The 24,230-nt window shown below is 45.0% G+C and overlaps 1 protein-coding gene across 1 annotated transcript in view; it reads left to right on the top strand.

Annotated features, from left to right (window-relative positions):
* ABCA3 (ATP binding cassette subfamily A member 3) overlaps nucleotides 1–24,230 on the top strand; it is a 633,557-nt gene that overhangs the window by 377,465 nt on the left and 231,862 nt on the right. Inside the window, exons 13-16 of the mRNA XM_078663005.1 lie at nucleotides 5,306–5,460; nucleotides 20,033–20,188; nucleotides 20,391–20,601; nucleotides 21,519–21,669. Coding sequence (XP_078519131.1) covers nucleotides 5,306–5,460; nucleotides 20,033–20,188; nucleotides 20,391–20,601; nucleotides 21,519–21,669 — 673 coding nt within the window. The remainder of the gene's footprint in view (nucleotides 1–5,305; nucleotides 5,461–20,032; nucleotides 20,189–20,390; nucleotides 20,602–21,518; nucleotides 21,670–24,230) is intronic.

Here is a 24,230-nt window from a genome sequence, read left to right as displayed (position 1 = left end):
ATTAGGGACTCATTTACGACTGTCACATGACACCCGGTGTCCAAGAGGACCTTCTGTATTTTCCATTTAGGAGGACCTCCTTCGTGTTCTGTTGGTGTGCCCTCCCTGTCATGTATATACGCCGTCGCGGACGAGAGCAGGGTTTTTTGTGGCATGCGGGGAGGTACTGAAGTTCTGGTCGTCCTGTATTCCGTGAGGGGTTATAGGGTGGTCGGGGTACACTGGCCCTGAAATCCGGGGACCTATGGAAGGCGCATGCTAGGTCAACCGCACTGGCAGAGGTGAGGTGAGGGTTTTGCTTAACCCATGACCTGGTGTTGGGAGGCAAAGCCTCTAAGAACTGTTCCATATACACCTTCTCAGTAAGTTCCTCCATGCTGGATATGGGAGGTGTCAACCAACGGTTACCCATGTCCCATATCCTATAATAGAGGGCGCGGGGATTGTCTCCCAGTGTCCATTTTTCTTTTCTAAACTTTGCCCTGTAGTACTCCTGGTCGCAACCCAGGTGTTCCAGGATGGCCTTCTTTATATCCTCGTAATGGGTAGTTCCAGCTGGGTTGGCTGCTTGATAAGCTGCCTGGAGTTCACCTGACAACAAAGGGGCTATATATTGGTCGCACCTATCTTGAAGCCAGGCCGCTGTGGCTGCCACCCTTTCAAAGTTGATAGAAAAGTAGTCCGGATCCTCCCCTTCTTGGTATTTCTGGAGAACAGATCCCTTAGCAAGGTGTTCATTCAGTAGTTAATTTCCCCTTGTTTTCAGATTAACACGCACAATGTTGTAAAACAGAACAGATATGCAGTTTTGCAAGGCACTGTTTACAGCGAGTGGTCCATGGTCCCCCTTGCTCTCCGCTTCAGGCTCTAGGGTCTTGGGGCTCCGGGTGTTTCCGATGACTCCCACGGTTCGTAGGTCAGGAGAAGGGAACAATAAAAATAATGACCAGGGTTACTATTATGTTCTCCCTATTTTATCAAAACGTGCTACCATCACCAGACGCCGTCCAGGTAGTGAGGGGGAAGGGGAGCGTGAGGGAAAAAACCTGACGTGGTGTGCTCAAAAAGAAAACAAACCAAACACACGTGTCTTAGTTCCCAGTGCCTCCCCACCTCCCCCATCAAAACGACCCCCGCAAAGGAACTTGCCTTGAGCCATGACCCGTGTCCAGGGCCGTGGCGAAGGGACCCGGGGCGTCCTCCTTCCCTTGCGGGCTGTCGGGTTTGATGGCGCTGTACAACGCTATACCTCTGGTCTCTTCCTCCTTGTCCTCGTCTTCCTTCGTCGTCTTCTCTCTGCTCCTCGCCTCCCCGCTCGCCGTCTCTCCGCTCCTTGCCTCTCCGCTCGCTGTCTCTCCGCTCGCTGTCTCTCCGCTCCTCGCCTCTTCGCTCTCCGTCTCTCTCCGCGCTTTCTTCTCTCCCGCTGTCACCACACACAGCTCCGTCCTTCCGCCCCTTTTCACCTCCTCCTCCGATGACGTCAGGTGTTCCTTTCTGCTGTTCCCGGCTGCAGCTAGACCTCTAACCTCTTCCGGTTCTATGCCGTCTGCTGGGTGTTTCCGGTCCGTTCCCCCTCCTCCTTTTCACACTCACCTACACCCATCAGGTGTTCATAAAAGTGATGGCAGTGGTTCCAGCCCATCTTCTGGGGTCATGGATAACTGTATTAATGTACTGTTATGACTGGCTGTTGAAGGCAAGCTCCCGTCCGAGTCAGTTGTGGTCCACCTCTGGACGACGGCGAACCTCCTAACATCATTTGGGTTCACTGTCAACGAGCTGAAGTTTCCCCCGACTTCTTCAGAGAAGCTTTCATCCATTGGAGAAATCCTGAATCAATGGAGTTCAGGACTTTCCCTCAGCTGCAAAGAACCTAGGATATTTGGGCTATGATCACTGTAGTTCAAGAAACAATCTGGATATCAGTGAGAGCAGCTCTGAGTCTTTTTGGCATCTTACCCTCCTGTATTCTTCTCATCTCTATGCCAGGTGGCCCATGCTTCATATGCAATGGAATTTGAAGTTCCAGCAGGCCCAATAATAGGGCTGTCTGACTGATGTCATATAGGCCTCGGAGGAGACAGCTTGAGACTTACAGTGGTGGTTGTTTGAACTCAGTTGGTCCAGCAGCAGACCCCCACTCTTTTCCTCCACCCTGAGCTGATGGTGGTGCGTCTTTGCTGTGACTGGGAGGTCATCCAGGGAGATTGAGACGAGGAGAACTGGTCACCAGCGAAGGTCCTGCTCCACGTCAATCTGCTGAAGTTGAGGGCCATCCATTTGGCTATGATCGCCTTTCTTGCGTCATTCAGGAGGTTAGAGCAGGTTATTATGGACCACACCACAGCCATATGGTACTGGAACAAGCAGGATGAAGTGGTGTCCTGTGTCAGGAGGTTCAGGGCCTTTGGAGATAGCCAGAGCTTCAAGTCATTTTCTGATTTTGTAGATTGAATACCACCCGTCAGGGTCCCTGAATGGCAGAGTGAATCAACTGAGCAGGTGCTGTCTGGCGGATAACGAGTGGTGTCTACATCGACATCTTGAGGTGGCTCAAGGTATCCTCCGAGTGAGGGGGCGGGGGAGCCCTGCATAGCTGGTTTCACCACCATCAACAATGTGCAGTCTCAAAAGTTATGCATGTTGGAGTTTCAGGAAAAAGAGATGCATTCCAGCTGCTATGCAACACTGGACTCTTGTGCACCTTCCTGCCCCAGCCTTTCCTGCCCAGAGATATGAAGATCAGGAAGGACTAGGCTCAAGTTATCCTAGTGCCTGGTTTGGGCCAGGAGAGTGTGAGACCCAGTGCTTCAAGTCATGAACATTTATCCTCTGAGCAGGCTTTCACTTTACAAGGGCATTCTGTCTCAGCAGAAGTGCTGGGTCCTCCACGCAAATCTGCACAATCAACACCTACATGTGTGGCGATTGAGTAGCAGCAAATGACTGCGTTTGATTTGTTACCCGAAGTGCTGGATGTCATCCTTGGCGCCAGGCGCCCTGTCTACAAAGTGCCTTTATGCCAGACGTTAGGGTAAATATGTGGCATTTGCAAGACTGACCTTCTGCTAGCAAAGCTATTGGATGACCTCTGTTTGTTTTATCTTTGGCCCAGCAAGGCCTTGCAGTGGGCACCATTAAGGAGTAGAAGATACTTCATCAACTGGATGTCAAAAGTGCTTTAGGCTTTTATATTGATGATATCAAAGACCATCGAGTGGACGATCAACGTTTTGTGGGGATCAAAGGAGTAGAGAAAGTGGAGGCTGTGTAGAAGAGGAGCCTGTTGAGGTGGATAGTCCTCCGCGTTAAAATATGCTACGAACTGGCCAAAAAGCTGCTCCTGGAAGGTCCAAGAGTCCATTTTACCAGGTCTAAGGCTTCCACCACTGTGCTGGCTAAAGGAGTGCCTGCTCTTGACGTCTGCCAGGATGTGACGTGGGCGTCAGTATACATATTCATGAAGTACTACTGCCTTGACAGGTCCGACAAAGGGGATTTCACCAGTTTAATCCTTCTGTAGTTTTTAGTCTGAGTCCACTCCACAGAACCTCCACCATGTGAAGTGACAGCTTTGGTATCTATTCTAGAGGTGAGGAATCTATGGTTTTAAGTATATATTGAAACAAGTTACTTGCCCTTATACATCCTTTCCAGAATATCCTACCACATAGTCCAACATTTACTGTCTACAAATAGAAACCTCCTCCCCACTCTGACAGTGTTTTCGGCCCTTACAAGTATCTCCTCATTCCACTGCTTCTACCCATAAGTCTGCCAGCATCTGTATTCCTGATGATAACATTTTACCCACCAGAACTGAATACTTCACTACACAATCAGAAAATATGCTCTGCTGTTAGCTGCATCTGCACCACGACTACCACGTTTAAACTTCAACCTGTTACTCTCACCAACCCAATCATTTTTCAAATAGTAATTACTATCCGAAACAATTGCGCTGCTGTGCAGGAGGCAGAATGGATTCTGCTTGCAACACCTTATTCTCGGTTCCCCCATTCCTATCTTCTATGAAGAAATCACTAAACTCTCCACATCCTCACATGACAATACACAAAATGCAATGTTCACTATAGGGTTTTTCGGTAGCACACCTTTTTAAAAGGCAGGGATTAAATTAAAACACTGATATATTGTACTTCTTATGTTATAAGAATACAGACAGTAGAATGAGTGTACATTGGAGTGAGAGGATTATGAGGAAGTCACATCAGCAAGTTACTATCCTAGCACCTGGGTATAGTAAGTCAACCTGGTTCCATCTGGTCTCTCATCTGTTGTGACTACTGCGGTGCGGAAGGGTGTGCAGCGGAGTAGTCTGAATTTAATGATGTAGCCATGGGGTTGCTCAGGCAGACTTTTTGGGCAGGTGACAGGCTAGTGGGCATATGCAGAGCAGTTTGATGGACTTGAAGCAAGGTAGCAGGAAAGTGATGGCAGTGCACAAGTACACAGTCAAACCCGTCCTGAGCAAGCCCTGTGGTCCACCCCACCTGCTGCACTTGTAACAACCATACACAGTATTTAATGAACCAATTTGAGGTGTTGACTAAACTGAGGAGAGATGCAGTGATGGTCAGGGTCCACGCATATCAATCACTGTTGATGGCTCATGCAAATCACCATGGAATAAATGTTTCTTTTGCAACATGTTTGTATCCTCAAGTCTTGAAGTCCACTGACATGCATGCGTAACTAGAATGGGCTGCTCGGAGTTACAGAATATTTTTTACAAGTGCTGGGGCCCTCTGATTTGAAAACAGCACTGCCTAAGGCTGTATGATATAGAACACACACTGGGGATAGACAAACTAGCATCTAGGGTAGGCATGAAAATAGTTGCTCCCAATGTGTCACAAGTGGCTAAAACATTAGTTATTCTTTGTTGGAGATCTTACTACCAAGCAACACCATACATTTCTGTCATTTACCTAAAAAAACGTTACTCATTATTTAAAAAGTGACCAGTTGCGATTCTGCTTATTGTTCATATTTCTATTAGTCTCAGGGAAAGAAAATGGATGCCATCTGTGCCAGTCATTAATAATTTATAAATATCAGTCATCTACTTTTTCCTTTTCTTCAGTAAAGGAGAAATTCTGTAGTATTCGCATCCCCCGTAGACGCCACATAATTCCAAGCCAAACTTTAATAAATTGAGAGATAAGATTAAGGCAGGCTGTTGGATTAAGGATGAAGTCTGGTTGCTGCTTATCTGACTTTCCACATTGTAATCGAACTAAGCTCTTCAGTAAATTATTTTTCTTTTTTTGTCTCCTGCTAGGTCTATACCCCCCAACGAGTGGACAGGCTTACATCAATGGATACAACATCTCACGTGACATGGTTCTGATCCGCAAAAGCCTTGGACTTTGCCCCCAACATGATGTTCTGTTTGATAACATGACTGTCGAAGAGCATCTGAGATTTTACTCTGGGGTAATTACATTATTTGATCAAAATTGTGATATTATCAGAATATATGGAATATATCACGTACACACACACACACACACACACACACACACACACACACACACACACACACACACACACACACACACACACACACACACACACACACACACACACACACACACACACACACACACACACACACACACACACACACACACACACACACACACACACACACACACACACACACACACACACACACACACACACACACACACACACACACACACACACACACACACACACACACACACACACACACACACACACACACACACACACACACACACACACACACACACACACACACACACACACACACTCTCACACTCACTCTCACACTCACTCTCACACTCACTCTCACACTCACTCTCACACTCACTCTCACACTCACTCTCACACTCACTCTCACACTCACTCTCACACTCACACTCACACTCACACTCACACTTTATATGACCTGTTACTAAAACCATGGCGAAGGAGCAACAAAGTTTGCCTTGGACTACTGCTGCAGTTAGTAACAAAATGAGACAGAGCAGGTAGAATACATTGCAAGTAAATTTCAGTTTCAATTGAATAGATATAACAAAATCGTCATCATGGTTCTGATCCGCAAAAGCCTTGGACTTTGCCCCCAACATGATGTTCTGTTTGATAACATGACTGTCGAAGAGCATCTGAGATTTTACTCTGGGGTAATTACATTATTTGATCAAAATTGTGATATTATCAGAATATATGGAATATATCACGTACACACACACACACACACACACACACACACACACACACACACACACACACACACACACACACACACTCACACTCACACTCACACTCACACTCACACTCACACTCACACTTTATATGACCTGTTACTAAAACCATGGCGAAGGAGCAACAAAGTTTGCCTTGGACTACTGCTGCAGTTAGTAACAAAATGAGACAGAGCAGGTAGAATACATTGCAAGTAAATTTCAGTTTCAATTGAATAGATATAACAAAATCGTCATCATCATTGTCAAAAAATCTTTATTTGGTTTGTATAAAACCATAAAAGAGTACTCAGGTATGCACATTAAATTAGCTCTTAATTACAATATTTCCGACCATTCAAAATGCCACATGAAAGTGCCTTGTGCATAGTAAAATACCAGCTTAAAAAACTTTACAAATGTTTTTTTCTTAAAACCAAACTTGTTTGATCATTACATTAATCAGATAATCTATCTCGTAGAACTCTAAATATGATAAAAACACGGCATAGACAGAAAAAATCAATTCACATTTAAGAATATCGTAGCCATACATTCCTTGCCCACCATATTTTTCAGTCTTACAGCAGCTGAGTTAAATTTATAAAACATTGTGCAAACAGACTCTGACTGAAGTAACTGTAAATATAATCGGGCCGGCCTACATTTTCTTATATTAAGAGACTTCAATAAAGGATTTAAAAACAATTTCCTTGAAACAGTATAAAGCTTGCAGAAAAAAGTGCAACATTGTTCGTGTTGACTCTGAGTCACAAGGATTTTGTGCAAAATCCAATTCTCTGTACACATCTTTAGTATAGGAAACCAAAGAACAAACTGTGTTAAAACGAAACCTAACCAAATAGTACCTATGACGATGATTATGTATAAAATATAAATCAGGCTTCATACGGTTTGTGGTAGATAAAAGTTGATAAGCAGCCACCCTCCTCTTAACTGCATTCTAATGCTTCTCTTATCCTCATTAACATAGTGCGAAATTCTTATTTGACAGTCGCTTTAACAAAGGAATTAATACATTCAGGATTCTTAGAGGTCAGGCCTCCCCAATAAGATAAATTGCTTCTTTAAGTATGTCAGCCAGGGGATGTTACATACTTTTCTTGTCGCAGACAATCTAAAATCGCAAGTTGTTTAAGACTTCTTTCTGTCTTTGACCAAACAGAAAGCCATAGCATAAAGGGGAAAGTGTCACATAATCTTCCAAATGCAATAGCCTCAGTTCTGAATGGCATACATATGTAGGAGAGCTTTTTGGAACAGATAAGTAATTTCAGGAAGTCATTTTGGCTAACCTGAATATGTGATAAATCGCGTTCCCCAAATACTTGCACCTGGCTTTATAGATAATAAACATCACTTACCTGGGTTTGGAGCCCAATTTTGTAGATAAACCTAAAACGTGCCGATACATACTGTCCAACTTTAGACTTTCTTACTTTCCCTAGGTGTGCCCAGGTGCCTTTGTTGACCCCTCCTCACCCTCCCCCATGTAAAACCTAGTACACATAAATGTATGGTCTTTTTGACATAATGAACTTTCGATTTACTATTCAGCCGACGGCACAAACATTAGATGACAATTCCAATTGACTCATAAATGGAACAAAATATCCAATAACCTCTGCAGGCCTTCTGCAGATCTGCCATTAGGACACAGTCAACTGCAGTAAAGGAAGTTGCCTAGTTCTCACTTTGTGAGTATCTGCCCCTGCACGCAACAGAAATAGTTCTAGGTCTTTAATGGAGAGGCTAAAGAGAAAAGGTGCCAACACGCTACCTTTTCTAACATGCCACCAATCTTGATTGGGAAAGTGCACTCAACATTAGGCTCTTACCTGATGCACCCCGTATCATCAGTGTGGGGTGGGCTGAAGTGCACAGTTGGAGGTTCCACTCACATATTTAGCATTGCACACCATAGCTTTGCCCGAATAAAACTGTTGAACGCAGAGCTGAGGTCCATGAATGCTAGATAAGCACAACCATTCTTCACCCTAGTGTATTTATTAATTATAAGATGATAGTTCAGGCATTGATTTGCAGCTCAGTTTTTTGGGGAGCCCTGCTATGTAATGCAGTGCCCACCTAGTGAGGCTCAAGTCTGATGATGAAGCATACAATTTAGGTGGTGTGAGGGCTTTTGCATCCTAAATATAAGGATTCCAGAGACCTGTGGAATTATTGCTGACTAAAGTTTGAAATATTCTTTGGCCATAAAGCAGAACAGCACACTCTTTTTGTATTGAATTTTTATGTATGAATAAAGTCTTTATTGCTTGCTTAACAAACATAATTACACTTAAAACAACTTAATAATCAGACAATACATAAAATACATTATCACAAGTAGTTACAGGCCAATAGTAAAACTATTTGTGAGCATCATTTAAAAAACAGTAACAAAAATTGTCTTGACAATTTATGAATGCATTCATATTTATGCAATAAAACCGATTAACTTTTATCAATAACTATACAAATGAACTATAAAATCTATCAGACATGGGCTGGATCATTACAAATTAAAGTGCAAACGTGCAGTAAACAGTAATTCTAATGTGCAAACAGGCTATAAAAGTGCTTCAATAATTTCTGTTGCAAATAAAATAACTTAATTATTTACATTTCTAATTATTACCCTAGTACCACAGACAGTATATTCTACAAGAGGCCGTATAGTGTAAATAAGCAGAAAAGATGCATTCAAGATTTCTCTTGAAGCCATAGGATTTATTTATGATACATCTTAAACAGTCAATACCAAACATTTTTCGACAGCAACTAAAAACGTTATCAATTGGCATAGCAGCGGAATCAACTCACCCGATAAACAAAGAATAAGGATCTGGCGAGCAGATGTGTCCCCAATCTGCAGAAATAGGGGTTTTAAAATTCTCTTTTTGTATTGAATTGTCGGCTCGGGATACTGTTTGATGGACGCTTTAAATATTTTCTCTCCATTCCCTTTGTATGTGTTGAATATAGATCTATAGTCCCTAAGCCCGAAGTACACTTTTCAGTGGCATATGCTAATCTAACGTTACTCTGCCCAGCACCTTAGCTGTAGAGTCAATCAGAGAGATAGGGCGATAACATCTGGGTTCAGCTTTGTCCCCCTTCTTGAAGATGGGAACAATGGTCAAATTTGATGAGGATTTGGGGTGGCTATATTTAAAGCACTCCTCAATACAGTAACTAATAAAGGTGCCTATAGATCGACATTGTCTTTAAAAAGATCAGTGTCTTTAAAAAGATCAGTGGGGACCCCCATCCAGTCCTGGAACCTTGTTCCTTGGCCTTGATTCAATGTCAGTAACTACCTCTTTCAGGTTGATTACTAAAATATCTCTTATGTCTAGTACGGTTTCACCAAGTGGTATACTTCCCTCTGGGTCTGTCATGGAACTAAGCGATACAAAAGGGGATGATGGACGGAGCGTTTGTACAAATCAAACACTCACCCCCAGTCAACTGATCTGGGTTTAATCCATCACCATTCTTTAGTTCAGTCAGCCACCCCAGTTCAGACATGGCTATATGCAAATCAGTCTGACCCTGTGCCCCATGGGAACAGTCCAGCCCGAACTGCCAAGCCATGTCTTCCCTGGACCGGAAACAAGCATCCTGGGACCGGTTTCGGATTCATAATCCTCATCAGCCAGGCTATCTTGAATCCAGTGGCCAAGTGAACAAGGGACTCACGTCTGAGCATACCCTGCCACACTTAGGGCGAACAAAGCGATACAAAAGGGGATGATGGACGGAGCGTTTGTACAAATCAAACACTCACCCCCAGTCAACTGATCTGGGTTTAATCCATCACCATTCTTTAGTTCACTCAGCCACCCCAGTTCAGACATGGCTATATGCAAATCAGTCTGACCCTGTGCCCCATGGGAACAGTCCAGCCCGAACTGCCAAGCCATGTCTTCCCTGGACCGGAAACAAGCATCCTGGGACCGGTTTCGGATTCATAATCCTCATCAGCCAGGCTATCTTGAATCCAGTGGCCAAGTGAACAAGGGACTCACGTCTGATCAGTTGACTGGGGGTGAGTGTTTGATTTGTTCAAACGCTCCGTCCATCATCCCCTTTTGTATCACTTTGTTCGCCCTAAGTGTGGCAGGGTATGCTCAGACGTGAGTCCCTTGTTCACTTGGCCACTGGATTCAAGATAGCCTGGCTGATGAGGATTATGAATCCGAAACCGGTCCCTGGATGCTTGTTTGCGGTCCATGGAAGACATGGCTTTGCAGTCGGGCTGCACTGTTCCCATGAGGCACAGGGTCAGACTGATTTGCATATAGCCTTGTCTGAACTGGGGTGGCTGAGTGAACTAAAGAATGGTGATGGATTAAACCCAGATCAGTTGACTGGGGGTGAGTGTTTGATTTGTTCAAACGCTCCGTCCATCATCCCCTTTTGTATCGCTTTGTTCGCCCTAAGTGTGGCAGGGCATGCTCACACGTGAGTCCCTTGTTCACTTGGCCTCTGGATTCAAGATAGCCTGGCTGATGAGGATTATGAATCCGAAACCGGTCCCAGGATGCTTGTTTCCGGTCCAGGGAAGACATGGCTTGGCAGTTCGGGCTGCACTGTTCCCATGAGGCACAGGGTCAGACTGATTTGCATATGGCCATGTCTGAACTGGGGTGGCTGAGTGAACTAAAGAATGGTGATGGATTAAACCCAGATCAGTTGACTGGGGGTGAGTGTTTGATTTGTTCAAACGCTCCGTCCATCATCCCCTTTTGTATCGCTGTGTTCGCCCTAAGTGTGGCAGGGTATGCTCAGACGTGAGTCCCTTGTTCACTTGGCCACTGGATTCAAGATAGCCTGGCTGATGAGGATTATGAATCCGAAACCGGTCCCAGGATGCTTGTTTCCGGTCCAGGGAAGACATGGCTTGGCAGTTCGGGCTGCACTGTTCACATGAGGCACAGGGTCAGACTGATTTGCATATAGCCATGTCTGAACTGTGGTGGCTGACTGAACTAAAGAATGGTGATGGATGAAACCCAGATCAGTTGACTGGGGGTGAGTGTTTGATTTGTTCAAGCGCTCCGTCCATCATCCCCTTTTGTATCGCTCTGTCATGGAACTATCATACACCTTGGAGAAGTGGTCAAACCACACATGAGATGATACAGTGGTATCCATGTTAGTATTGTGAATATCTAAAAAAAGAAACGCGCATTAACAGTTTTCCAAAAAAGGAATGACTCATTCCTGCTACTGACCTGCGCCCAAGCTTCCTGCCTAATAACTTCTTTCTCTCCTTAACCTCCTACTTGTACCCGGCTCTACATAGCTCTACTTCCTCCACCACCAACTGAGATTTCTTGCGAGCTCCCTTTAAGCTCCAAGGGGCAGATGAACAAGCCCTATTAAACCATTTTTTGATGTTTGATTCCATACAAGATGCTGGGGTAGATAGCAACTTGGACACAGTTACACAGATTCCACTGTAGAACCTAAGCAGGATATAACAAAATAATTCAGATTGTAGTAAGGAGACAATCATATAGAATTAATACTGTAAAGTAAGATTTTACCAAGTAGAAATTTAATGTAATCTTGACACAGTAGGTACGAGGGGACTGAGGGGTGGGGCTGTCTGCTAGCCTGGAGGGGTTTAGTGGTTGGTTTGCTGGAGCAGACCTGGGGAGTGCCTGATGACAAGGGCTTCCACTGCTCGGGCGCCAGATTCTAAGTGATGCATCTCCGGTATGTAAGCTTCCACCTAGACTCCATTGAACCATCACTTTAGTCTTGGAAGCACATGGTGCCAGGATGAGGGTCTGAGTTCCAACAGTGAACAGAGCTTGGAGGGGGGAGGGGGAGAGCTTGCCTCTCCTGAGAGAGTAGATGTAATGTGTTACCCTCTGGAGACAGATTTTCTTTAACAAACCTAGCCCCTTCTTTAAGACTTCTGCATTCCTCCTGTAACTGTAGATTGAAAAGAAAAGGTCAATTGTAACACTTAATCCTCCAGCATGGGTATCACCCTTTTTAAGCATACTTATTAGCATTTTAAACCATCAAAACAACTAAACAAATGCAAAGCAGTGGGGTTGGTGGGTGAGACACCCGATATACACAGCATATGGGATCAGTGTATAAAGAAGCAGCATCGAGTATAACCTATCCACAGAGGAAATACAAGATGTGTTTGGGGTTCACCTTCAGTAAGTCAATCTAATGCTAGCTAAAGCAACGTAGAACACAAGTGCAAGGAAACCAGTGGCCCCCTCATCTCACCTGGACCAAATCCACTTATCGGCATTTGCCAAACACATTCCACTCCCAGATGGACCTAAGAAGGGCATTACATCGTAGTGAACGATCCCATCCCCTTTGTATGTTCATGGGTGAGGGGGCATTCAAAGGAGGATCTTGTATCACAATGGCTCCTGCACGATCCAGTCGAGGACAAGCCAGTAATACTGCGTCACATGCAGGTAGAAAGGTACCCTTCTGACCCCACTAGCCTCCTCTAAACGATCACCTCTCTCTTGCTATCCGCTCATTTAAACCGGTCCACCCCCCATCTGTTCAAATCCAGTACACAGGAGGATTTCCAGCTCATAGTTATTTGTCTACGAGCAAGAATCAATGCCAGATCTGTAAACTTGTCTGTTACTTTCCTAGCTGCTGTGAGTTCGCGGAGGCCCAGCAAGCAAAACTGTGGGCTGAATGCGAACTCACACTTAGTAGCCACACAGGCCAGTACTCTAATATGACACTAGCAACGGGCAGTCCCACACCATGTGAAAGAAATTCACATTGCATCTAGGGCAGGCCAATGTCACAGCTAGGAACATAGAACATAGGTGTCAGGGAGTGAGATAAGCCCAATGTTAATAATAAAACTGGATGAGCTTTAAGCAAGCATGTCGAGGCTCCCGAGGGGTTGATTCTAGCACTGTCCTCCGAGCTGTATCTAACAGGGGTGACACTAAATTTGCCTCCCAATGCGATTGCAGTTTTGTTGTTTCTGGCTCTATCCTCTGTATAAGGCCCTATAGAGCAGAGTTCCTGCTTATGTTCACCCCGTAATGAGAAAAGGGCAGCGTAAACATTTGTTCTCCGGCAAATTTGGCTGCTCCACAAGCCCACCATTCCTGTATCCTGTGTACCAAGGCAATATGTAGTAAAAATGCCCAGCTGGAAGGTCACATGAGTCGCAGATTTCTAAGAAGGGGCAAAACACCCCGACCCACAAAGAGATCACCCAGCACCATGACCCGGCTGCCATCCACCTGCGTAGTCCCAACCATCCACCAGGGGCTTCCATTGCCAGGCTGCCAGTAGTGGGAGTTCGCTTGTAGGGCGTTGCGGTGCGTGTGTGCAAGGCACGGCCCAAACAAATCATGTCGCTCGTATTAACGCATTCATATTCCAGACTGTAAATGCAGGTGTCGACTCTATCAGGAAACTAGTCAACAGCTCCTTAGAGGGAGTTCCCCCTCCGTGGGTGCCAGCGCCACCCCATAGGTACGACCTCAAGCAAGCCACCGACTGTCACTGCGCTGCCAGATAATAAAGCTCTAAATTGGGAGCTCCTAGGTGTTCCTCTGTCACTGGTAAACGCTTTTTCCAGAGTGCCACTCAGCATTGTGACGTACCCCAGTATAACGTCAGCAGTATGCCATCAAGTTCCCAAAAGAGTTTCGAGGGCAACTCTAAAGGGATGGCCGAGAATAGATAAAGGCGTCTGGGTAGGATGATCACTTTCGAGAACGCCACCGGGCCACTTACTGTCAGCACTAACATGGTCCAGAAAGACACCAGGCATCTCAACCTAACAACAGCATGGACATAATTTCCCTCATACATTAAGGCAGCCGAGCAATAGATGGTTGCCCCTAGGTATCCAATTGCATGCAATTCCCATAGCTGCATCAGGGCTATAGGAAGACATCTGTTCCCCCAAACCCCCCCACTGAATCACTCCATAGGGGAAAGTACAAGACTTGGCCCAGTTGACCACCAGGCCCGAATGATGTCCAAAGCCCGTCAGCACAGATACAGCTGCCCCAACATCAAAGTCTTCTCCTCAAATACAGCAGCATGTCATCTGCATATAATGACAAATGCGTGTCATCACTGGCGAGAGGCAGCCCTCGATAATGAAGGCCTAGGTGGAATGTGTGCGCAAAGGGTTCCACGTCCAGAGCAAATAATAAGGGGGATAAATGGCAGCCATGTCTTGTGCCCGTCTCACCGAAAATGCCTCCGAATTCAGCGGGCCATTTCTGATCCTTGCCAATGGGTCAGAATAAGGCAGCTCTGCCCACTTAACACAAGGAAGGCCGAAGCCCATGCCAAAGAAAGCTACATATAGAAAGCTCCAACGGAACAACTCTAATGCCTTCCTGATATCTACGGACATAAGCAGACCCGATAACTGCTCTCACTGGTCCACAGCCAGAAGTAGTTGATGGATGTTGGGCATGATGCTGCGAATGGGAATTAAGCAAGTCTGATGAAAATGAACTAGAGTGTACCTATGCAGGAGCAGCCTGGTCCCTAGGACCTTGCTCAATATCTTTTAATCAAAATTGACCATTGACAGCGGACGATATGAATCGAGGCTGAGCAGTTCCTTTTGCTTCTTGGGAAGAGATACAATAAAAGCCTCTCGTAAGGAGGAGAGGAGCAAACCCCGCTTCCAGGACTCATTGTAAAGACTGGCAAGCCTAGGGGCAAGGACCGAGTCAAATGCAGCATAAAATTCTATTGGTAGAACATCTAGCCCAGGTACCTTCCCACTTGCTATGTCCTTAACTGAGCCAGGTATTTCCTGCTCAGTGATGTCTGCACCTAAACCTTCTGCCACCACAGTGTCAATGGTCACCAGAAAGGAAGCTATTATATAGTCAAACATATCCTCCTCACTGCCCACACACCAAACTGAGTAAAGAACTCGATAATATTGAAAAAATGCCACATATATCCCATCCTGTGTAAAGGTATCATGTCCCGAAATATCCCACACTTGGAGTGTGGTGTGTCTGCGGTTCTCGCCCTGTAAAACCACACCTGAATTTCACCCAATTGTATAGCGCTCAACATGCCAGGGCAAATAATTTCTCTGGTTCCTCTATCAACCGCCTCCAACCTTCTGAGTTTACACCAGCCCGCAGGGAAGACCATCAAGCACCGCCTCCTGCCGCTGAATGTCAGAATGTAACTCGGTTCGCACACCTACCTCGTTAGCTATGCCGCAACCCCGTACTACCTGTACTACTAGCTAACAATTTGTAATTTGCTTGCTCAACTGCACTAGGAAAGCCTGATCCTCAAGCAACCCGGGGTTTAGATGCCAAGGAGGGACACTTGAGGGAGCACTGCATGGGGGAGTGAGCAGAATATGTTTCCCCTAGATACTCCATTCTGGCTACCTTACTGTACATTTCCCTACAGGTAAAGACTCTGTCGAGCCAGACCTCAAGATCATGCTGGCCAGAACATTAGGAGTGCACTCTGACCTCTGGGCTCCTCACACTCCAGCAGTCAACAAGATCTCACTGTGATACCCAAGAATGGACTGCCTCCGTCAGCCTACCTGTCGATGCGGAACGCAGGGGAGGGTGCAACCTGTCCAACCCCAGTTCCACCACACAGTTAAAATCGTCCCCTACTATTCTCAAATAAGGGACCACCAGTGACAGGAGAGGGGTCAGGTTAGTCAGGAACAAAGGCTGGTCGTCATTTGGGACATAGATATTCAGTAGTGCCACATTCCTGCCCTTCAGGCGACCCAGTACCAAAACATACCTGCTATCTGGGTCAGTGATCGCCCTGTGTAAATAGAAGGGACCCCTAGGTCTTATCCATATAAAAGCGCCCCTTGAAAAAGCAGAGTAAGTGGTAGCTTAAAGTTGTCCCTACCAGTGCCCATGAAGGGTTCGACCTTTAGCTTCCTTAAGATGTGTTTCCTGTAGGAACGCAATATGAATTCCCCTATACTTCAGGTCGGACAGCATGTTGTATCCTTTAGAAGGAGAAGAAAGGCCCCTCACATTCCAAGAAATCAGTTTAATCTGAGTTGCCATGAGTAATGGAACAAAGAAACAGAGACATGAGGACGCCTTTCTCATCCCCCTCCAAGCAGACTAGACGTGCACTGCCACACCAAACAGACAGACCTATTAACCGTACACCCACCACTGCAAACTGGTGACATCAACACATAAAAAACAGAACTAAGAAATGAAATTCCCAAATCCCCCCAAGGGCCGAGCCATACAACCATCCTGTCCAAACAACACAACACACAAGGCCCACTAACGAAGGCCCAAAAGCCAAACTAGTTCCATAACGGAAATATATAATGGGGGGAAGAGCAGGCTGCCAGAGAAGGGGAAAGTAAACCTAACAAAACAAGCAAAAGGCAGAGGACTCCTCCTGGAAGCTCCCGCCTGGCCCCCTGCACCCAGCATCCCCCCCTCCCCGGCACCAGCCCAGCCCAATCGGGAAAAAGAGCATTAATACAGGGAAAAGCTGCTACATCACCATCACAATACAACCAGTTCTAAAGCACATCCATTATACAGCACAACCTAACCAGACTTTAAATGAGATCATCTACTGTTTTGAGGGTGTCCCGTGAAGAGTGTTTCTCTAGCCCTGATACTACTCCGAATCAGAAGAAGATACATGTCATTCTGGGGATGCTCGCTGAGAAGAACCCCCACTGGTCCCCACCACCCTGAATTGCTCTAGTGCCACCTGTGATTTCAAAGGGCAGGATGTTCTCCTGCACCGTGAACTCCACCTCTAGCTGGGGGGCTGTCGCTGTTCCTGCCTGTCAGGCCACACTGTATCCTTATCATAAAGTTCAATCCAGTCTCATGCCGCAGTCGGTCGGTGAAGAAGTGTACCTTATCCTCAGCCTGAACTCTGAGGCGGGCAGGGAACAGCAAGGAGTAAAGTAGACCTGGTCTGTAGTTACCTCTTCACTGCCATGAACTATGCCTTCTGGGTCTGGACCTGGAAGGTAAAGTCTGGGTATAAGGACATCTTGCCGTTATCCACTACAAAGGGGCTATGTGCCCTAGCCCGTTGCAGGAGATGATCGCTAGCTCTAAAATGAAGGAGGAGGGCTACTGTTGGTTGAGGTGGGGCTCCAGAGCAGGGCGGTAGATGTGCACGATCCAGGGCATAGAACTTGGAAAGTCCCTCCAGAGCTACCACCTACTGTAGCCATTCCTCCAGGTAGGGCAGCACGGAGGTACCCTCAACACGCTCCAGCAGCCTCACAAGGCAGACAATATTTGGTCAGGCCCTTCCTTCCTGGTCATCAAGGTGAGCCATCTGGCGGTGCACCTGGGCCTCCATGGTTTTGATGCGAAGATCCACAGATAGGACTACAGAGGTAAAAGAATGTATGGTGCATTCCAGAGCAGTGAGTTTCTCAGAGGCCTTCCGGGAGTCCTCTCAGATAAGGCCAAGTTCCTCCCAAATGGCATCAATTTTCCCCTCCAAGCACCCTTGAAGGAGTTTATTATGGCTAGGAGTTTCTCAGATTTATCTTCTTTACCTGATAGATCACTCCCACGAGCAGCCTGCTTAATCACCTCCTGGGAGGTGACCAAAGATGCATCTTCACTGGTCCGCTGTGTATGCCCCATGACGACCAATGAAAATGTGAGGAGTGTAACAAGAAGAATCAGCCATGGGTTTCTATCCAACCGCAGCCTCTTCGCAGCCTTCACCAAGGTAGTCTACCAACAGGATAGGAGGGCCTGAACAGGAGCAGTACAGGCCATGTACAAAGAGACCCTGATGCTGGCCAGCTGTGAAGGCTCCAGCAGTACCACTAGATACATCACCCAGGATAATGCAGTGAACTAGAGGTCCGGCGAGCATAGTGTCATTAGTATCAATATAATTTGTGCTAACAAGTGGTCCAGTAGGGGGAAACTGACTCCTGGCAATCTGGGCCCTCCCTTCGCAGTACTGCCCCCTACAAAACGAGGTACTGAAGTATCATGTTCTGTAGCCACTCCACACGTAGGGCTGGCAATTTCTCCATTGGAAGACCTATCCCCCACCCAAGTCCTTTGGGAGTAGCTGCGAGCATCTCCCCCTCAAAAATCTCCCCACCTCACCCCCCAAAGCCTGGACGGATACCAGGACACAACCAGTCTAAAGTTTTATTGCGGGCTCCTGCAATGAATAATAAAGCTGCGCTATCAAAGAGGGGTGCAATTTTGAATTTGGTTGTAATCTAACCGCTATTAGTGTCCCCGGGACGCCAGCCCCAATTCTAATAGCCAAGCAAGTTTCCAGGGGCTTCCCTGTGGCCGAGGTCACCCACTGTCACCTCCTGCGGCCGTCAAGGGTCAGCAGTGTCTCCTGGATTGAAAAGAGGCGTGGTGCAGCCGCCGCTATCAGGGCGGGCCGCCATGTTAATTCCCCCTGATTCTGGCGCAGTCGCACCCCCACCCCACCTCGGGCTCCAACAGAAGCCCACACTGGGTGCACGGGTCCCTCCCTAACACCAAAGAGCGAGGCGTTGTAGTGACTGTGAGGGACCGAGGATCACGGGCGGGGAGGAGCTCGTGTCAGCCACGTCCTCGGGCCACCTACCAGCATGGATATCACCCTTGCCATTCATAACAGTCTATCTCCGTCTTCAGGAGGTTCCCAGAAAGATTTTTGTTAACTAATTTTCAGTTTTGCATTGCGTTAAATAATGCACAACACATGAAACCTAATAAATGTCAAACAAATATAATCTCTGCCTGCACTTTGTTCCATAGTTGATTTTGTGACTAATGGTGTGCTGCTGACTTGCCACTGCAAGACCAATTCAAGAGTCGATTCTAGCCTGTATCAAAAAAGCCATCCCCAAGGACCTTGCTCTAACTGTCTCCTGAGTTAATTTTAAGAGCTCGTGTGAAATCTAGACAAATGTTTGGAAAACCACCAAAGCGGATGGGCTTTTAATTTGGTTACTGAGAACGATAACTATTATGTAGACCATTGTGCAAGTAATGCTTTTTATAAAAGCATGCAATGTTCATCATTGTTCATATATACATCATTGTTATATGAGCAAGTAGAAAATGTTCTTCTGAAATCTAGCTACTGAGAAAGATTCAACGCAGCATTACGAGAAGAGAATTTTGAGAGAAGTCTGACATACTTTCTAGTTTGTTTTGATTAATTTAATCTGTGTGGGACAAGTAAAATGTCTGGTAATCAGGTTACAGATTAGTGATCGTACCAACATATATTACTAGTATGATTGTCCATGTTTTCGAAAAAAATTAAAGACTGCAGGTAAGCAGTTGAAAATAGGGACTATGCTGTTGTTGCTGCTGCTTATTCCTTGACTTTACTGATGAATATCCAAGCACAGTGGTGATTTCTTGACAAGCTGTATTGCTGCCTCATGACACTTTTGCTGCATTTACCAGCAGGTTTTGAATGAGAGCTGTTAATCTACAAAAAATACTTACTTTTTACTGACTCATTTTATATTATGTAACAAAATGCAGTCCTGCATTAGTTTCAGAAGTGTGATATACAGCTCCATGACATGGACTACCAAGCAAATTGGAGTGAGCTTATTCTTTAAACTCCCTCATCGCCAAGAACAATGTCAGAAGTAGTATATAGAAGAAAGTAAAATTAGAAGAGTCTCTTTCTAAGCTATGATAACCCTAAAATATCTTACATGTTTAGCACCTCTCTGTGTGAGATGTCTGTTTGAAATGTACACCTTTCCTTGTCAGTTAAAAGGTTTTGACCCGTTGAAGTGTCCCAAAGAGATTGAGCGAATCCTTTGCATATTGAACCTGGAGGACAAGCGTCGATCTCTGTCCAAGGTCCTGTCCGGTGGAATGAAACGTAAACTGTCAATCGGTATTGCTCTTATCGGAGATTCAAAGGTAAGTCAAAGACCTCTCAAATATCTATCGTGGTCTCTGGAGGGGTAATGAATGGTCCTGTTGCGTATCCACTGTGGTATAGAGGAGGGTCTGTGGGTGATATCTGAATTTTCCTCATTTATCTCTGCCATGGAACAGCGGCCCTATGGATAGCGTAACTGTTCCAGGGTTCTTCCTACTCCTTAACCATCATCTATTTTAGGTGGTGATGTTAGATGAACCGACATCTGGAATGGATCCAGCCTCCCGAAGGGCCACGTGGGATCTGCTTCAACAGCAGAAAAGTGACCGCACCATACTGCTGACCACTCACTTCATGGACGAGGCAGATTTGCTGGGAGACCGCATTGCCATCATGGCACAAGGCGAGCTGCAGTGCTGTGGTTCTTCTCTCTTCCTGAAACATAAATATGGTAAATGAAGGACTTATTATACATGAAATGGAAACCACCCTGAAACACTGTTCACAGTAGCAATACAGCTACCTTGCTCTTGTCGTTAATCTTTCATAGAAAATTGCAAGGAATTGGTTGTTATATTAGACACAAAGATACTTTTTTAATGCTTAATTTATATTTAGCCACAAGTAATATGCGGCTACTTTTTTAATTCTTAATTTATATTTAGCCACAAGTAATATGCTGCTTCTGTGGGATCTCTTTTTCTTGTTGTGGTTGGATTCTGCAGGTGGAATCTCAAGCCAATAAGCTACGGGTAACTGACCAATGTGAAATTGCTGAGTGATGTGAAGGAAATAGAGTTATAGAAGAAAATAAACAGGAAGTGAAACGGCTGTGTAGATGAATGATATGGAAAGAGAAGCTCAAGGTGTGAAAATAATATGGAAGTGGAGACAACATTAGCGGCTGAAGGAAATGGGTGAAATTGGAAGTATGAAAAAAAGACACCAGTAAATGTAAGGAACGCAGAGAGAAGGAAACAAAAAGTCAGGGAGAATTGAAATGGAAGAGATTGTATTGGTTTGACACTAAAAAAAATGGAGAGGTCCATGTGAATGAAGTGGGAGGTGTTGTGGGAAAATGGATGATATGGGTGGGAATTAGCAAAGAGAGGATCTGGTTGTTCTGAGAAGGAAGATGGTGAAAGTAAAGATTGCAGAGGATGGAAGGGAAGAAACAAAATGAGCCCGGTTGGTAGAGATTTTTTTTTTAGGTTAACGAAAAACATGAGAAGAATTGAAGAAAGTTGGGTTAGAGGAATAACGTTGCAGTCTGTAAAGTCCTTGCAGGTAGAAATTAGGGCCCATTGTTAAGTATTTATTGTGGGTCTGTTTTTTGAAACATTGGTGATCCTTCATGTTCTCTTTCAGGTGCTGGATATCACATGGTAATGGTGAAAGCACCACACTGTGATGTCGGTGAGATTTCCCGCCTGGTATGTCAGTATGTTCCCAATGCAATTCTGGAGAGCAATGTCGGAGCAGAGTTATCTTTCGTCTTGCCCAAGGAGAGCACTCACAGGTAAAAACTATTAAATAAGACTCGGCATCCTAGGTTTTTTTTGTAAACAGTATGAAACCGAAAAAAGAACGAGAGGGAACTTTATGTGAATATTAAAAAAGAGAGCTGAAACTAAGAATTGCTCCTGGAGTAATAAAGTGGGGTGTGCAGCAACAGTTAAAGGATTCAGATTGCCTGGCACATGATGGAATGCTTCAATATTGTGTTACATGTTTTGGATAAAGTTTACATTTGAAAATTAAAAAGACTGCATTAGAATCCGATGACTGGGTGAAAATTATAAAAACATTTTCAAATGTTGGAAGAGATCAGTAGAACTAGACTAGATAAGTTGGGCATCTCTCCTGCTGTTATTTACCATACTGGTAGGAACCAATTGCTGAGGTTAAAATGTCACATTGTGGCCTTGTTAAACATATAGTAAAGTGCTGTTGAGAGGGAACACAGCACATTCCAGTCCAGTGGTACTTGTATTGGGAGGTAATGCAATGCATGATATTCTTTTTTTTTATCTCACACGTCTGCCCTGCGGGTTTACCTAACATTGACCTTTACATCCCTTTACTTCACTATTTTTCTCTCAATGTAGAAGTGAGAGAAGGTTCAGGTCCCACACTTGACCATTTTAAGATAATTGGCCACATTAGGAAACCTTGATCAGCAGTCGATTTGGGTATGTGGGGTAGGGGGGTGTTAACTAGAGAAGTGTACATTTAACCAGCTTTACTAATATCTACTTCAGGAAGTGTTGAAAAAAACTGCAAAATGTTTTTATTAAATAAGGAGAACCCAATAAATCCTAGTTTGAGTAGAAAAATGTCTTGCTGTTTTTTTGGGGAAGAAACATCACCCAAACGTGTAGTTTGCAAAGTTAACAAGCTTTTCAAATTCATGAAGTTACATTTGCGCAACTCTGTTCTAAGAATTAAAATTCCACATAGAAGAATAAGTTAATAAATGTGGCGGGAGAGTTCAAATATGAAGGGATGTGATGTATCCTAGCAGAGAAGTTGAATTGGAATGGGTAGCCCTGTGCTTCCTTTTAGCATGACAGTAGTTGAAAGGGGGAGTGAGTGATGTGCTGGCTATCTTCAAGGAGCTGGAACTGATGTGCTTCATCTACTATCGGGTATAGAATGGTGAGTGATGGATGAGCTGGCTGCCGTCATGGAATTAGACTTGTAACAGGAAGTGATGTGCTTCATCTGCGGTCGGATATTGAATTGGAATAGTTGCCTCACACTGAAGAGGTAGAGTGAAGGTCTCCGGATGTGTGATGTTTTGGTCAATTTTAGAATAGAAATAAGTGGTTTGAACACTGAAATGTAGCATAATTCCTCCATCTCTCAATTAGAATTCCTTTTCTTGTAGGTAATTGGTTTAGGAGAAATATTTTGGCGGGAGTGTTGGCCATGTTCGTAGCTGGATCACATTTTCTTAATGTAGCTTAAAGAATTTTCTATAAAGGAACGTGACCCCTGCCGTTGCTGCTGAAATGTCACATCTGCGGTCCGCCTATGGGATTTTCTGAACTACTTGAACTCATAGTGCTGAAAGTGTTGTGATGCATTGCACATGGGAACTTGTGTGCTCTACAGATGTCAGAAACATAACATCAGCTTCACTTTCTGAGACCATGTGCATGCATGCCCACTCATGCATGCATTCACATTCACATGTACACACACACTGTTGATTCCTGATAGTGAAAAATATGGAATTATTTTTAATGTTATCTCTGAATGTTTTCCATTGCATTAGGCGCCATTCCATTTCATTCAGTTCTGCATTTTGGCTCTCACGATCTGGCACGCTCATTCATTGTCTTTGAAGACTGATTTTTGAGTTCTAGCTCAATGATTATTGGGCAGTGTGCAGTGGGTAGTATTTGTCACTGAACTACTGGTATTTCTCCACTTTAAACTTGTCAACGATCAGTGTTAGTTTCCCTTAGCAGTCAGTGTGGCACAGATTCTAAATAGACTTTTTTCCATCCTTTTTAGGGCTCGGGCCTACGTCACCACAAAGTGGGGGCGGAGTTTCCGAGCTCTTATGTATTAGAAAAAAAAAGAATTCTGAAAGGGGTCCGGGCTGCCACATTCCAGAAAGCGCGCGTTTTTTGCGTGTGGTATTTTGCCATGTGCATGGTAATTGGTCCAGGCAAGGCTGTGTTTAAGTAAGGCAGCACGCCATAGGACTTAGGAATTTGTCAATGTCCACTTCCTGCATAAAGTGTTCGGACACGCGCAGAAGAATACATAAATCCTCAATTACCAGCTGTCCGAGGTGCCGGTAATTGAAGGCAGATGGTGCTGGGAGCGTGTGCACTGCTGTATTTTTTTTCCCTTCAGCTCTGTGTGCGCGCATGAACAGCCGGCCAGCAATGCAGAGAATCACATGCATCAGATCTGGTTTTTTTTAAACAATTGCGATCGCGAAAGTGATCTCTTTCTGTGCTGCTTGTTTAAACAATTGCGATCGCAAAAGTGATGCTTTCTGTGCTGCTTGTTTAAACAATTGCGATCGCGAAAGTGATGCTTTCTGTGCTGTTTGTTTTTCGT

Source organism: Lissotriton helveticus, chromosome 10 (assembly GCF_964261635.1).
Source record: "Lissotriton helveticus chromosome 10, aLisHel1.1, whole genome shotgun sequence".
NCBI lineage: Eukaryota > Metazoa > Chordata > Amphibia > Caudata > Salamandridae > Lissotriton > Lissotriton helveticus.
Note: the sequence above shows the minus strand (reverse complement) of the source record. Positions and strands in the feature narration are given on the sequence as shown.